This window comes from Camellia sinensis, chromosome 14, assembly GCF_055761805.1.
Source record: "Camellia sinensis isolate YWXY chromosome 14, ASM5576180v1, whole genome shotgun sequence".
In the NCBI taxonomy this organism is placed as follows: domain Eukaryota; kingdom Viridiplantae; phylum Streptophyta; class Magnoliopsida; order Ericales; family Theaceae; genus Camellia; species Camellia sinensis.
The window spans coordinates 1475498-1491695 of NC_138974.1; the positions used below are offsets into that span (position 1 = coordinate 1475498).

At 33.7% G+C, this 16198-nt stretch overlaps 1 protein-coding gene across 11 annotated transcripts in view; it reads left to right on the plus strand.

Annotated features, from left to right (window-relative positions):
- Nucleotides 1-9053: 9053 nt before the first annotated feature.
- The window catches only part of LOC114323085 (initiation factor 4F subunit (DUF1350)), a 55087-nt gene continuing 47942 nt past the window's right edge, over nucleotides 9054-16198 (plus strand). For all 11 annotated transcript variants that reach the window (XM_028270552.2, XM_028270553.2, XM_082905765.1 and 8 more), the window contains exons 1-2: nucleotides 9054-9317; nucleotides 9484-10019. In XM_028270552.2, coding sequence (XP_028126353.2) covers nucleotides 9610-10019 — 410 coding nt within the window. In that variant the 5' untranslated portion in view covers nucleotides 9054-9317; nucleotides 9484-9609. The remainder of the gene's footprint in view (nucleotides 9318-9483; nucleotides 10020-16198) is intronic.

The window sequence follows — 16198 nt, forward strand, 5'->3', positions numbered from 1 at the left end:
ATAATGCGACTGATCAAGAAAAATGTCATCCTTAGCCTTGGTAATTTTAATTCCCAAAATAAAATTGGCTTTGCCAAGATCTTTCATATCAAATTAGCTATTAAGCATATTTTTAGTCTCATTTATGATATGCAAATTAGAGCCAAAGATAAGTAGATCATCCACATATAGGCTAATAATCACATGTGCATTCTCACAAGTTTTATAATATATGCACTTATCACATTCATTAGTCTTATAGCCATTCTCAAGCATGCATGAATCAAATTTCTCATGCCACTGTTTAGGAGCTTGTTTTAAACCATAAAGGGATTTAGTTAGCTTACACACCTTGCTTTCTTGGCCAGGCTCTACAAAGCCTTGGGGTTGGTCCATGTAAATCTCCTCATCTAGATCTCTATTTAAAAATGTTGTTTTTACATCCATTTGATGAATTTTTAAATCATGAATTGCAGCCACTGCAATCAACAACCTAATGGATGTAACTCTAGTAACCGGAGAAAAAGTATCAAAGAAATCAGGATCAACTTGTTGCTTAAAACCTTTAGCGACAAGCCTCGCTTTATATTTATCTATAGTTCCATCCGGTTTAAGTTTTTTACGAAGGACCCATTTGCACCCAATAGTTTTATAACCTGAAGGTAAATCCACTAGCTCCTATGTTTTATTTGAAAATAGTGAATCTATCTCATCATTTACAGCCTCTCTTCAGAAAATAGTATCAGGTGATGATAAAGCTTCTTGCACCGTAAGAGGAATTTCTTTCACATTGTAAAGATAATAGTCAGGGCCAAAATCTTTTTCAACTCTAGCTCGTTTACTTCTTTTTGGTTGGATTTGAAAATTTTCTTGTTTTTGAAAAACTTGAGAATAAGTAGAAGAGCTAGGCATAGATAAAATATTTTCATAAATTATTTGACCCCCACTATTTCTAGATTTGAAAGGAAATTTATTTTCATGAAAAATAGTATCACCTGATTCAAAAATAATATTATTTTCCATATCACAAAATCTATAAGCTGTACTATGCAACGGATAACCAAGAAAAGCATAGGTGGCAGCTCGTTCACCCAATTTAGGTCGTTTAGGATCTGCAAGCCTCACAAAAGCTAAACAACCCCAAACCCTCAAATAACCTAGATTTGGTTTATGCCCCCGCCACGACTCATAAGGTACAATTTTAGTCTTTTTGTGTGGCACTCTATTTATCGCATGGCAAGCTGTCAAAATAGCCCCGCCCCAAAGATTTGAGGGAGCACCTGAATCAATAAGCATAGCATTTGTCAAGTCAATTAACGTTCTATTTTTTCTTTCAGCTACGCCATTAGATGAAGGTGAATATGGTGGAGTACTCTCATGAATAATTCCCAATGACTGAACAAAAGAGTTAAATCCTAGAGATTCATACTCCCAGCTTCCATCACTTCTAATTCTTTTAATCTTTTTACCGAATTGATTTTCCACTTCAAAAAGGAATTCTTTAAATTTCTCAAAAGCATCACTTTTATTTTTTAATAAATATACGTTTGTGTATTTTGAAAAATTATCAGTAAAAGTGATAAAATATCGATTACCACCTCGAGTTAAAATTCCTTCAAACTCACATAAATCAGTATAAAATAATTCTAGCAATTCAGTATTTTTTTCAACACTTTTATGAGGCGTATTGGTAATTTTTGCTTTACTGCAAACTTCACATTTCTCAAAATTTTTTGTCACTTTAGGAATTAATCTTAAACTACTCATGATTCCTACATATTTACTGTTAATATGACACAAGCGAGCATGCCAAAAATTAATAAAAGACAACATGTAAATCAAATTGGTAGATGGTTTATTAATCTCAACATTCAATTTGAACATCCCATCACAAGTGTAACCCTAATCCACAAAAATACCGTTCTTGGTAATCACATATTGATCAAATTCCATAGTTTGCTTAAAACCAGCCTTATTTAACAAATAACTTGACATCAAATTCTTCCTCATGGACGGTGTATAAAGCACATCTTTTAAAGTAAGCACACGTCCAAAGGTGAACTTAAAGTCAACCTCACCACTCCCAAGTATCTTGGTTTGACTAGAGTCACCAAGCATAATTGTTTTCTCATCATCAAAGGAAGTATACACCTTGAACCAAGCTTGGTCATAACAAACATGTCTATTAGCACCAGAATCTGCCCACCAACTGTTCACATAATTAACCATGCAAATGTCTATAATCATCGCCACAAATGGCTCCTCGACAATGTTAGCCTTTGCGACAGGTGCACGTTTTCGGAATTTGCAAGTTCGAGCAATATGTCCACTTTTGCCACAGACAAAGCATGTAAAATTTTGTGGAGGTGATGGACCTTGGTTCTTATTTGGATTAACCCATTTATTGTGAGGTTTACCATAATTCTTCATATTCTTTTTATAAGGCTTCAAATAAGCATTCTTGGAATTGTGACCTTGGGTAAGTTATTATTTGCTGAAACAAAATTTACCTTTGTGGTAGAATTGTCATTACCCGCTTGTGTTATTAATGCATCTTGGCCTCTAGCCTCCTCTTCGACTCGGATGCAAGTGATCAACGCCTCTAAGGAAGTCTCCTTTTGTTTGTGGCGCATGCTCTTTTAGAATTCTCTCCAAGATGGCGGTAGCTTGTCAACAAGTTCTGCAACTACCAAGTTGTCACCAATCTTGATGCCTTTAGATCTTACTTCTGCAACTATCATTTGGAAATCTTGTGCTTGCTCCACGACAGATTTTCTATCCACCATTTGGAAGCGAAAAAAGTGGCTAGCTACATACTTTTTTGCTTCTACCTCTTCAGTATCATACTTAGTCTATAAAGCTTTCCAAATTTTCTTTGCGGAAGTGTAAGTGGTGTCACAGTAATCATAAAATTGATCAGCAAGGCAATTTAACAGATAAAAGCGACATTTATACTCATCTGTATTATAGAAAGCCACTTTTGCTTCTTGTGCCTTGTAGTCTTCATCATTCATCTCCCTGGTTAGGATTTTGTTTGGGTTCTTCTCGATAAGAACATATGCAACTTTCGAAAGGCTGAGGTAAAAAAGAACTTTTCCTTTCCACCTTTTAAAATGAACTCCCTTGAACTTGAAAGGCTTGTTGAGATCTCCAATTTCATCATTGGTTTTTTCTGGCACTTGTTCCATGTTTGATCTCTTTAAAATTGTTAGTGAAAATACCAAAAAAAATTATATTTTATTGATAAATGGTGCAAAGAAAATGAGATACAAATAGATCAGGCTGAGGCGCGGATATCTCATTTTCTTTAAGGAGATCAAGCCCACTACGGTAGGAAGAACCCAAATACCGATGCAGCAGTCACAAAACTATGACTTGTCCCCTCTAGGATACAACTGCCCGACCACTTGTCGTATGGTTCAGGCCAACTCTGCACAAGATGGTGAACCCAAAACTCCACCAAGAAAAACACCCTTCTTTGCTAGTAATCTCTGTTGTATAGAAAATAGTTGGTGTGTGTTGGTGTAGAAAAGAGTAAATGAGAGGGACTATTTATAGGCCACTAGGACCTTACAAGCTACACCAAAAATAAAGATGATCATTAAACTAGAGAAAATGAAGTAACTCCAAAAACTAACTCACCACCAAGTTCATGAATTCTAATTACTCTCTATTCATGAACAAGATAAGAGGTTACCAAAGTAATGAAACTCCATTCATGAATAAGATATATCAATAAATAATAAAAGATATTAAAATGGACTAACAAAATCCCATAAAAAAAATATATGAAAAAATACAACAAATGTAGATGATACACTGCTAGTTATTATATTAAGTCAAAACCTTGACATTGAGTTTGAGAAAGTAAGCTTTTACCACATGAGCAATACATATATTATAAAATTATTTAATTTTTTAAATATTTTATTTGAGTTGCATACGCATTATGTGTAGCAACCGCTAGTAGGTGATATGGGTGGCCATTGACCCGATAGCACGCTCAATCCTCCTAGGCTAACCTAATATTTTTAGGGCTTAGGAAAAAAAAATATGTAGGAAAAAAAAATATGTAGCCCATAGTGTCAAACTAGATAAAAATTTTGAGCTCATTTAATTTTTAAGCTGAGCTTGGGATAAAGTTTTAGCCCAACCCAGTCCCAACCCGCCTGTTTTGTTTATATTAATTTTAATTTCGATATTATTTAGTTACAAAATAAATTAAAAATATAAAATAAAGAAAAATGTATATATATATATACACTTCTTTCTTCTTTTTATAGCTTAAATTAAAACAATTATTAAAAGACCATATTTTATTTTACAATAAAAATTTTATTAGTATTTTAAATCTATACTATATATTAACAAAAATGAGATTTCTAATTAGAAGGGATGTGAGACCCCCACATGTTCAACATGAATTTCAAAATTTTTGAATTATTGTAAAAGAAAAAAAAGACACGTCTTAAAATGATTGATTGATTAAATTTTAATATAATTAATATCACTAATTTTTGTTCCTAAATCATCTTTTTCAAATGTTCAAATAGATACTCTAACTTTTTTAATTTATATTCTTAAATTAACTCGTAAATATTTTTAAACAGTAGAAGATTTATATTACAAAATCATATTAATATTTCAGTATTTTTGATTTTTTTTTTTTTTTAAATTAGGAGCTTTCAAATGTTTGGTTTTCATTTAATATTTTTAGCGCAACATAAATTTCTTAACAACCCATCAATAATGGTGGTATTAAAATATTTATAATTACACATATGGTATGATAGTGGTGGTGGTAGTGGTAGCGGTGGCAGTAACATGTTGGTGGCATAATTACATATATGGTGTGGTGATGATGGTATGATGGTGGTAGTGGTAGCAGTAGCGGTAGTAATGGCATAGTGGTGGTGGTAGCATTGATGGTATTTGTAGTGATGGTAGCGGTAACATTGATGGTGGCGGTGGCATGGTTGCATTAATGGTAATGATGATGGTGGTGGTGGTAGTGGTGGCGGTAGCGATAGTGGTGGTAGTGGTGGCGGTAGCGATAATAGTGGTAGTAAAATGATAGTGGTACTTATGGCAACAATGACAGTAACAATGAAGATAGCGGTAGTAGTGGTGGTGGCGACGATGAAGGCGACGATGTTAGTGGTTGTAGCAGTATCATGGTGGTGATACTGGTTGCGGCAGTGATGGTGGTGATGGAAGTGGTAGTGGTGTCATGATGTTGGTAGCGAGTTCATAATAGTGTTTATATTTAGTATTTATAAATTCAATTAGAAGTTAGTTTCATATAATTTTAATTTTTCTTAAGTTTTAGCCTACATTTTAAACAGTACTTAAATTTTTAAGTGATATTAATTATTGTTATCAAACAAGCTTAATTAATTATCACTTAATACATTTAATTTTCAGTACTGAATTAGATTATCCAACACCTCCTAAAATAATGCTTTAATAATTAGGTTAGAGCTAAATTTGAGACACCCCAAAATTTTTGGAACATCATAAGAATTTAAACAATAAAATAACTTATTAAATTAAAATTTTAACATCTTACAAGGAAAATTTAAATTTCTCACATAGTTAAGAGTTTAACAACACTAAATAGATTAAAAAAAATTAAAAGTCCACATACAACTTTAAATAACATCATAGCATCCTAATACATAAGATAGTAAAAGTTTATTTTGCTAAAGTCTTGACTTCAAGTTAGCCAATGTTCTATATTAGCAACAGTTTCAATTTCAGCTTCCATTTCTTCCTCGTCAAAATCTGGCATAAAATGCCAGAGCAACAAAAATATATGTCATAAGTTTTACAACACAGTAAGAAAACATAACCGACCTACCATTCTTTTTAAGAGAAAATAATCAAATTAATAATCATGACAAATAAGAGGAAATGACGGAATTAATAGCATAATAATATAATAACAATTAAAATAATTTCAACAATTTTAATAGTTTAGGTGACACTCAAAATCTCATCAAAGAGATTTTCTTACCAACCATTAAGCTATGGCCATGGTTAATTTGAAAACCGCCCTTTGGTCGAATATTTAAGAACTACCAAGGATGCCCACGCCCAGAGTTATATACTCAAGCCGTGACATCTGTGGTCTGCTCCAAGGGAACGGTTTGTCAGTGGTATGAAACCTCCCTACGTGCCACCCGCACATCCACCCTTATCTCAAAACAGAATATCAATAAGGGTTCAAATAAGTCTCATGCCATATTAAGGTTTCACGACACAATTATGGAAAAATTATCAAAAATCAGGGCTCACCTTTAACTACCGGTATTAACCCTTAATCATTAATTTTGTACGTGCCGTTAATCATTTCAGTTAGTTTTTATATTAATCACCAATAATAACAATTTTTAATTACCGTAAGTGTTATACTATTTCATTAAAATTCACAACATAAAATATTACACATGTTATACAATAATCAATCAATGTACAAACTTAGAATAAACACTTAACTTAAACCATGGTATGAAATGATAATTTTACATACTTATAAGTGAACCATAATCACATACATGCATGGACTACTAATTTACAAGATTTAATTAATTAGACCAGCACAATATATAATTTTAGTCCAAATAAATAATTGAAGTAATAATCTTGGTTCATTCTCTGCCCAGAAATTTTCAGAATATACCTTTTGTAATTAAAATGATAAATAAATTATTTATACAATTCTAAAATTCATGAGAATCTATAGAATATTCAATAAATATGTTATGGTCATTTTTCAGAAAGCTTTTCCCAAAAATAATTTATAAATAATTTTGTGAAATTCCAAGAAATTTTATAACACAGATTTATCACATTTTCTTAAATTAATTCCATACTTAAATTTATAAATAAATTCCATAATCTAAAAATTTATTATGAAACTAGACTTCTCAAATTTCATTTTTTATTTAGAAATTACCAGATTTGGTTGAATATAGGATTTTTAATGATTTTTCAAACATATAGTAAAATCTGTCTATAGTTCCAAATTTAGTTAACTTTTTTTTATGAATTCGTACAAAACCCAAATAATTGTTACAAAAATTTCTGAATGAACTAGGCATTATTCTCAACAACTTTTTAGTAGAAATCATCTCAAAATTTTGAATATAAAATTGTCTAAAAATTCATACAACCTTTTGAAAGATTTAACAGTTATATAATCAAGCCAAATAAAATTTTCAATCATTTCTTTAATGGCACAAACTACACATGCAAGTCAAATTCCACAATTATATCATGATTTTAAGGCTACTAATAAAGCTAACCTTCAAATATTTAATATACAAATCACACATTTACATATGACTATAAACAAGATTTTATTTAAATTTTTGCTATAAACACAATTTTGAAATTTTAACAATTAAAAAGAATGAGAGGGATGAGAGGGTTTTCTTACTTAATAATAGGATTTCCTCCGATCAGTTTGAGCAAGAAATGTAAACTATTTGTATGCATATATGGACTCCTCACCTGTGGCTCTCTCTCCCTCTCTTCTAATCATTCTATTGAGTCAAGTTGAATTTTCTAAATCCAAGAGATGTAATGAGGGCCAATATCCTACAATAACATGCATGTACACAAATGTCACCCAACACTGCCATCGAAAATCTGATTGATTTTATTTATTCATTTTGTGTATTTGTGTGGGTTTCTTAAAATTAATTAACTAAGGTATTTAATAAAGATAATTATTATGTTGAATCTTTATTCAAATAAATTATAAACAATAAATATTGAATACCCACAAAATTATTTTTTCTTAACAATGTTTTTTTTTTTTTTGGTTGTGGATTAATTTAGAACTAACTTATACACTAATATATATTAGATAGACTCTGGATAAAATTTATTTATTTATTTATTTATTTATTTTCTTCTAAGAATAATTAAACGTGATTCTTACAAAATTAGTGTAAAAGTTGATTTGATTGAATTCTATGGTATGTCTAACTCAACTCTAATTTCAAAATCCAGCTATTGTCCTTTCTTACATGAAAGTTAACATGGAAATTATACTTTTATACAATATGATTTAATATATTATTGGGCAAACTTTGACATAGGATAAACTAAAATTGAAAAACTTATAGAACATAATATATATTTATTTTATTATAAATGTAATTTTTTTAATTTATTCTATTTTTTTTTTCTAGTTCTATCAATTAAACTATGACATTTATTTCTTAACAAAAATTTGGAACATATATAAATAAATAAAAACCTCTAGTAAAAATGATTAAAATTTAATTAATTCTAAATAGTTTGTTATATACATGTCAAATAAATTATATATTATTTTATTTTAAAATAAAATTTATTTATTAATTTAAATGGTACATAACAACACCATTAGTTTTTCAATAATTGAATAATCATTTTTTTATCCAAAAAAAGATACTCTGAGGTGTTATCACTGCATCTGTGAGCTCAAGTCCTGGTGCACAGAATTTGATCGGGGTAAAGAACGAGGTTTTCGTAGTGAACCGTTAAAATTACCTAGTATTTCGCTCCCCAAGACTCTGGTCCTGGTGCCCAGGATTTGATCAGAATACAGAGCAACATTTCGCTCTTCCAAGAGTCAGGTCTTGGTGCTCAGAATTTGATCGGAATACAAAATGAGATCTCCTAAAAAAATTATTAAAATTACCTAACATTTCACTCTCCTAAAATCAAACTTGAATCACGCCGATAGAAATAGATGCTTTTTTTCACTAGGCCACCACTACGGTGGTAATTGAATAATCATTTACAACATAAAAAATTGCTCTTCAGCACCCGGGCTTGAGATGATTAAGCCTTCGTTTGGTAAACACATTGGGACTATATAAGCACATAAAGACAAAAAAAAGTTACAAAATCACAAAATGACAAAATACTTAACTTTTAATATAAAATTACTAAATTGACCCATATATAAATAAAAAGTAAAAAAAATATCATTTTTAAGTGGAGGCCATATTTGTCATTCTAATGCAAAAAAACTAAAAAAATCAAACAACAAAATCAAAGAAAAAAAAAAAATCTAAGATCGAAAAAATTTAAAAAGTAAAAATATCAAGTTTATCACACGACATGCCAAACTAGATGGGGTTGACACTCTTGCTCGTTGTTTGTACCAGCCGCGGTGAGTGGTAATAATTTGTGATGGAGGAATGGTGCACACCCAAATACGTGTTTCTCTCCCTCTCTCTCTCTCAAAAGTGGGCGTCTGGCTAAATCTTGTAGAACAGAAGCGAAGAGGGAAACTGGTTCCGTGGTTTGCCTTGCCGTTCCAATCCCTGCGGTCTAAGGTATTACTGCTTCGTATCCATCTCATAGTCTGCGTTTCACTGATTTGAATGTCGATTTTTATTTTATTTATTTATTTAGAAAGGATCACGCTAATGATATTTTCCCAACTATTAACTCTGCTGTAAAAATGTTGTGTCTTCTCTGTTTCTATGGCGGCTGTCTCAGTTTGAATCTCAATCTCAATCTCAATCTCAATCTCAGTTCAGTGTTGATTGCTGCTTCTAGCATTCGTAAGTTGGTTGGGGGTATTATCGATAAATCATCTTCCAATTTCCTTTGTTTTGTTTTTTGATGGGGGGGAGCAATGTTGTGGATGGAGTTGGCTACTTGGGCTTCTGGTCATCGGGGCATCAAAATCGAGTGCGCCCTATACCTTTTCAGAAGAAGAACACAAATTTCTTCCACACCGAAGGAGGAGGAGGAGGAGTAGGAGGAGGAGGAGACAAGCGTCTAAAGATTAAGCAGCAGCATCGGCAACAACAGCACACAGTACCCTCTCTGAGGAGGACGGTTTCGAATGGGTATGTTGGGACTGGGAGAAACAACTACATGAAAAGTAGTAATAACAACAACAGCAGCCGAATTTATGAAAGGTTGGAATCCTGTTTGGTCATCCCTCCGCCTACTGGTAAAAAGCCGCGTGCAATTGTCAAATTCCTGGGTGGCGCCTTTATTGGAGCAGTTCCTGAAGTTACATACAGGTGAGAAATTCTCTATTCAATTCCGAATGGATCCACCCTCATTTGCTTACTTTTTGATCTGATAATGAAATAGAAAAAAAATAAATAATACAACCCTGCCATGCTAAAAGATGTCCCATCGTATCACTCCAAGAGTTAGGTGGTCTTTTGGAGTGGTAGGAGAAGTTATTGAGTGCTCTTTGGGCATTGTCACCTGTTGCCCAACATGCAGAAAGGTGACGGCGGCAATGGATGATCAGTGCAAAGCAACGCTCAAGGAGCAATCAATATTCTTCCTTGGAGGTAGCTTGTGCTTTTGGTTTTCATGTTTAGTCCAATTGAGTCCACATGACCTTATTTACAAACTAAAGTCTAGCTCATTCTTATTTAACTAAAGAAGGAACTGGTGGCACATAATACTACAACTAATTTGTATTTTTCTACACATTAATTCTACTGCATCATGTTTATCCCTCTGGAGAAAAGGACTTCCTCAAGGTTTGGCAGTGACCAATGCTATTTAACTTCATGCTAAGATGTAGAGGAAGTGCTAACATACAGCGACACTCTACTCTATTGTTCAAAAACCCTTTTCCTTTGATTTGCATATTTGTGACTAGAGTATAAGGTGGGTATTGGCAATAGGCTCCAAATTAAGGTTGAGGAATATGACAAATAACAAGTGTCTACGCATTCAATGAACAGGAGCAGCCTGCGAATTCTTTTCAAGAGCTGGAAATATACACTAAACTTCTTCCTTCCTTCCTTCCCTTGGACAATCTTTCGCAGCAACTTGTTCTACTTAAAACTCTACCTATCGGACATGCTGCTCAACAAAATTCATTGGTGCTTACAAGTGGTGCAATGATAATTTCATTATTCCAAAACCCTTTTCCTCTGACCTGCATATTTGTGCGGTAGAGTAAAGGGGTGGGCATCGGTAATAGGTGGGCAAAAGGATATCATTCCCAAGAAGGTTGAGGAATATGACAAATGACAAGAGTCTCAATGTATTCATAAACAGGAGCAGCTTGAGAAGTCTTAGCAAGAGCTGGAAATTTGAACTAAACTTCTTCCTCGCTTCCCTTGGACAATCTTCAAGTTGGCAGCAACTTATTTTACTCAAAACTCTACCTATCAGCCATGGGGGCTTCAAAAACCTTTGAAGTTTCCGAAAATATCATTGTTGGCTTTCAAGAGGTTGCAGAAGAGATTAAAAACATTGGTGGTATTCATGGTCTTCCGACAAGGTGTAAAATGTGCCATCTTGGAAAAATGATTCACTACAACCATTATTTAACAGGTGTTTTGAAAAGTGCACCTAAGTGAGGGCTTAGGCGATAAATGAGGTGAGGCTAGGCTAGGCCTTAGCGCCTTAAGTGGCCTAAGGGGAGGTGAGGCGAGGTGAGGTATTCACCTTAGGCTAAGGCAATGGCTGCTTTTTATTTTTTATTTTAAACAAATAGAAAAAATATGAATTTATCTGAACCATCTATTTTTCGAGTTGTAATAAGCATATGATGTTTTATGCATACTAGATCATAACTTCTCCTCCTCCATTGTTAGTTTATTCTCGTTGCAAGGTTCTCTCGCCACTGGTTGGCTCTTCCTCTGCTATTGATCATTTTGCTTCTGACAACTCTGGTCCTGAGGACTGTCGGTATCCCCTTCGCTACCATAAACAGGCAGTCAAACTTGATTTTGCTAAAATATGTTTTTCTTCTTCATACTGCCCCTTTTTGTCTGCTATTCATTCTTTTTCAGAATCTCACTCTTACAAGGAGGCCTGTCAGGATCATAATTGGGTTCCAGTTATGGAGGATGCGTTGTCTGCATTGACCCCGTTTGGTAGAGCTGTGGGAAAGTGATTATGGGCCCGTTTGGTAGAGCTGTGGAAAAGTGATTATAACTTATAGCCTAACAGCTTATAACTTATAGCTGTGAACATAAGCTGATTTTTGACTTATAAATTAAGCTTCTCCTCCCCCACTCAAAGAATAAGTTGATTTTTGACTTAAAAAAAGTTATAAACTGTATTATTAAGCTGAACCAAACACATCAAAATAGCTTAAATTAAGCTAAAAGCTGAAATAAGCTTGAAATAAGCCCTACCAAACAGGGCCTATAACTTATAGCCTAACAACTTATAACTTATAGCTGTGAACATAAGTTGATTTTTGACTTATAAATTAAGCTTCTCCTCCCCCACTCAAAGAATAAGTTGATTTTTGGCTTATAAAAAGTTATAAGCTGTATTGTTAAGTTGAACCAAACACATCAAAATAGCTTAAATTAAGTTAAAAGCTGAAATAAGCTGGAAATAAGCCCTACCAAACAGGGCCATTGCAGAGACTGCGACTTGGGAGTTGATTCCTTTACTTGCTGGCAAGAATCTGGTTAGTTACAAATGGGTCGATAAAGTTAAGACTCATTCTAATAGTTATCTCGAGTGCTACAAAGATGGCTTGGTTGCCAAAGGTTTCTCACAGGAGTATGGTATTGATTATGAGGAGACGTTTGCCCTTGTTGCTAAGATGACTACTGTCCGTACTTTGATTTCTGTCGTTGCTGTTTGTCATTGGTCTTTTTATCAAATGGATGTTAAAAATGCTTTTCTTAATGGCCATTTCACTGAGGAAGTTTGCATGTATTCTCTCCTGGACTTCCTTATTCCTCTCGATAGGTTTATCGTCTTCGGCGTGCTCTGTATGGTTTGAAGCAATCTCCATGTGTTTTGTATGACCTCTTTCAGACAGCTGTTACTCAGCTTGGGTTTCATCTTTGTGTCTCGGATTTTGCTTTGTTTCTCCTCCACACTTGTGTTGGTTTTGTTGTCCTGTTACTTTATGTGGATGATATGATCATCACTGGTTCCGACTCTTCTGTTGTTTCTGAGGTTAAGCAACATCTCTTTTGCACCTTTGAAATGAAGAAGGATATGAGCTTTTTGCGGTATTTTCTTGGTATTAAGGTTGTCTATTCTCCCAAGGGATATTTTCTCTCTCAAGCCAAGTATGCTAGTGAGGCTGTTCACCGTGAACTTTCTGATACCCCCATTGAGCTTAATGTGAAGCTTAACACTGCTGATTGTGTCCCTCTAGATGATCTTATTTTATATCGCGAGTTTGTGGGTTATTTGGTTTACTTGACTGTCACTCACTTTGATCTTGACTATGTTGTTCATGTGATTAGTCAGTTCGTTTTTGCTTCTCGTTCCACACATTAGGCTGCATTGGTTCAGATTCTTTGCTATTTCGGAGGTACTATCTTTCAGGGCTCGCTCTTGTCTTCTACCTCTTCCTTGGACTTGGTGGCCTATGCTGATTCTGATTGAGCTGGTGATGTTAATGATCACCAGTCCACTTTTGGTTTCTGTATGTTTCTTGGCGATTTCGTGATTTCTTGGAAAAGCAAGAAACAACTATTGTTGTCTGTTCTACTGCCGAAGCTAAGTATTGTGCTATGGCTCATGCTGCTGTTGAAATTATCTGGTTTCGTCGTCTCTTATCTGATTTGGGCGTTCCTCAGTACTCTCAGACCTCTCTCTATTGTGACGACCAAGTGTTATTCAGATTGTCCATAACATTGTCTTTCATGAACAGACGAAGCACATTGAGATTGATCATCACTTGTTCCGTTTGCATTTGCAGTCTAGCTCTATCTCGCTTCCTTTTGTTACTTTGACTCAGCAACTTGTTGACTTCTTTACCAAGACTCACACCACTATTCGGTTTCAGTTTTTTCTTAACAAACTCTCAGTGTTTTCTACTAAAACACCTTGAGTTTGAGCGGGGTATGAGAATATATTGTATATATTTTATATTTGGCATATTTTTGATTGTAAATATATTAGGCTTGATTTAGGCATGATTGTAATTACGTTATATCAGGTATTATGATTATGTAATCTTATTTTTCCTTTTTGATTTCGGAGTTAGGGTTATTTATATTGAGATCTTGATGTAATCAAACACAACTGAATATACAGATTATTCATTTAGAAATCTTATAGCCTCGCCATGCGCTTAGGCCTTAGGAGGCCTTATTACCTTTGGTTCGCTTTTTGCCCTAAAAAACACTGGATTAAATCATTTTTCTTTGTGTATATGGCAGGCCCAACACAAAATCCATGCCAAGGACCACATTAGGCACCGAAAAAGGCAAGTATAAACCTGTGTTTGTTGATATTCCTTACTCCTTTGACCAAGGTTCTGAAAAGCGGTTGCGGTCGCCGTAACGGTAGCGGTGGCGCGGTTGCAGTTGCGGGGTGTAAAGGCCGTAGTGTAACGGTTGCGGTAACTGAAATTGTGAATTTTTTTATTTGTCGTACAATTTGAAAAAAATTTATCGATACACACATTTTTTTTCCATGATTATATTTATTGGGTTTTAAAATAAATATTGATCAATTTTTATAAATTTTTAAGGGTTGGTTTGGGGTGTCCTAAAAAAGTGCACTTTTTGTCTTTTTACGAAAAGATGTGCAGAAAAGTAGAGAGGTAATGTGATGGAAAAAAGATAAAAAGATAAAAAGATGGATTATATAGTCTATGCCAAACCAGCCCTAAGTTTAATCCAATATATTTCATATTTTTAAATAACTATAAACTGAGTTTTTTACATTTTATTTTAATAATTAATGATTTTATATTATACAAAAAATTAATCACTAACTATTATATATAAGATGAACAATGACAAAAGTAAGAGAATAAATAAAAGCCTAAATATATATATATATATATATTAATCAAGCCAAATAGATAATGACCACACTTATTATTATTGTTATTATTTTCAAACAATATATAGATAGACACACACAAACAAAATAGTTGAATGATAGCAGCTGAATAGAATAGCATAGGTCTTACAATTTCAACAAATCAATAATTTGTTCTTCATCTTCCCTATTCTCTCTCTCTCTATCTCTTGTTCCTCCATCTTCCCTCTTCTCTCTCTATCTCTCTTCCCCATTTTTTAACTTTTTTTTTTTTTGTATGTTTTTTCAAAAGAAGCAATTCGGAACCGTTACGTAACAGTGCGTAATAGGCTGTTACGGCCGTTATGGCACCGTTACGACCGCTATATCAGCCACTACAGCCGATACATCTGTGAATCTCAATCACACTGCAAAAGCGGCCGTAACGGGTGGCGGTAACTACCACAACCGTTATGTAACGGCGTTACATAACGGTTGGGGCCGCTTTTTAAAACCTTGCCTTTGACAAATGTGACACCTTTGCACAAGTTTGCCCACATCTTTATTCATCCTCAACCAATAATACTCACCTTGAAGCAACTCAAGAGTCTTATTCTAACCAAAATGTCCCAAATTATGATTTTCAGCCAACAATTGTTCCTTAAAATAGCATGTTGGAATACTTAACTTTAGCCTTTTGAAAAGAAAACCATCTTTCAACATTTAACTAGGATGGGCAGCTCTATCTCCCCTTTGTAGAGCTTGGATAATCTTGCTAAAATAGTGATTGTCTACGTAGAAAGTGCGAAATTCAACAAGGCCAACTACTTGGGTCTTCATTTGCACCAAGAATTTCAGTATTTTACTTTACTTATCCCGTTAGTCACTTTGTTAATAACCCTCAACTTGTGCTTTAAATAAAATGTGGATTTTGCAAGCAAGCCACCCATTTGGCATGTCTCTTGTTCAAATGTTGTTGCCTATTACTCCCTTTGCCCCATTTTGATAGTCTCTTTTAAGAATCCAACTCTTTAAGGGAACATATAATAATTGCACTTGAATTCAAAATTTAAAACATCAATTCCAACAATACCCTTCTATTCTCATTTTAAAATATATTTTATAAGGGAAAAATTAATTCTACTCGCTTGTGGTTTGAGGCCGGAGTACTTTACTCCCTATAGTTCAAATATAGCCAAAGCCCCATGTGGTTTTGCACCAAAGTGCAATCCTTAACTCCATTAACTACAAATGTGAAATGATTATAGTGCCCTCAAGCCCTATCCCTTTTTTGTTATTTCCTTTTTCTCTCCTCTCTTATACACACAATTTATAATTCCTAACATTAATTCACTTAGAAAATATGAGGAAGAAGAACTCCGAAAATATGAGGAAGAAGGAATATATTTCTGTTATATTCAAAACTTCTTATTTTACAAGACCAAATGACACTCCTTATATAGGAGATATTACAAACATCATTATAACCCATTATATG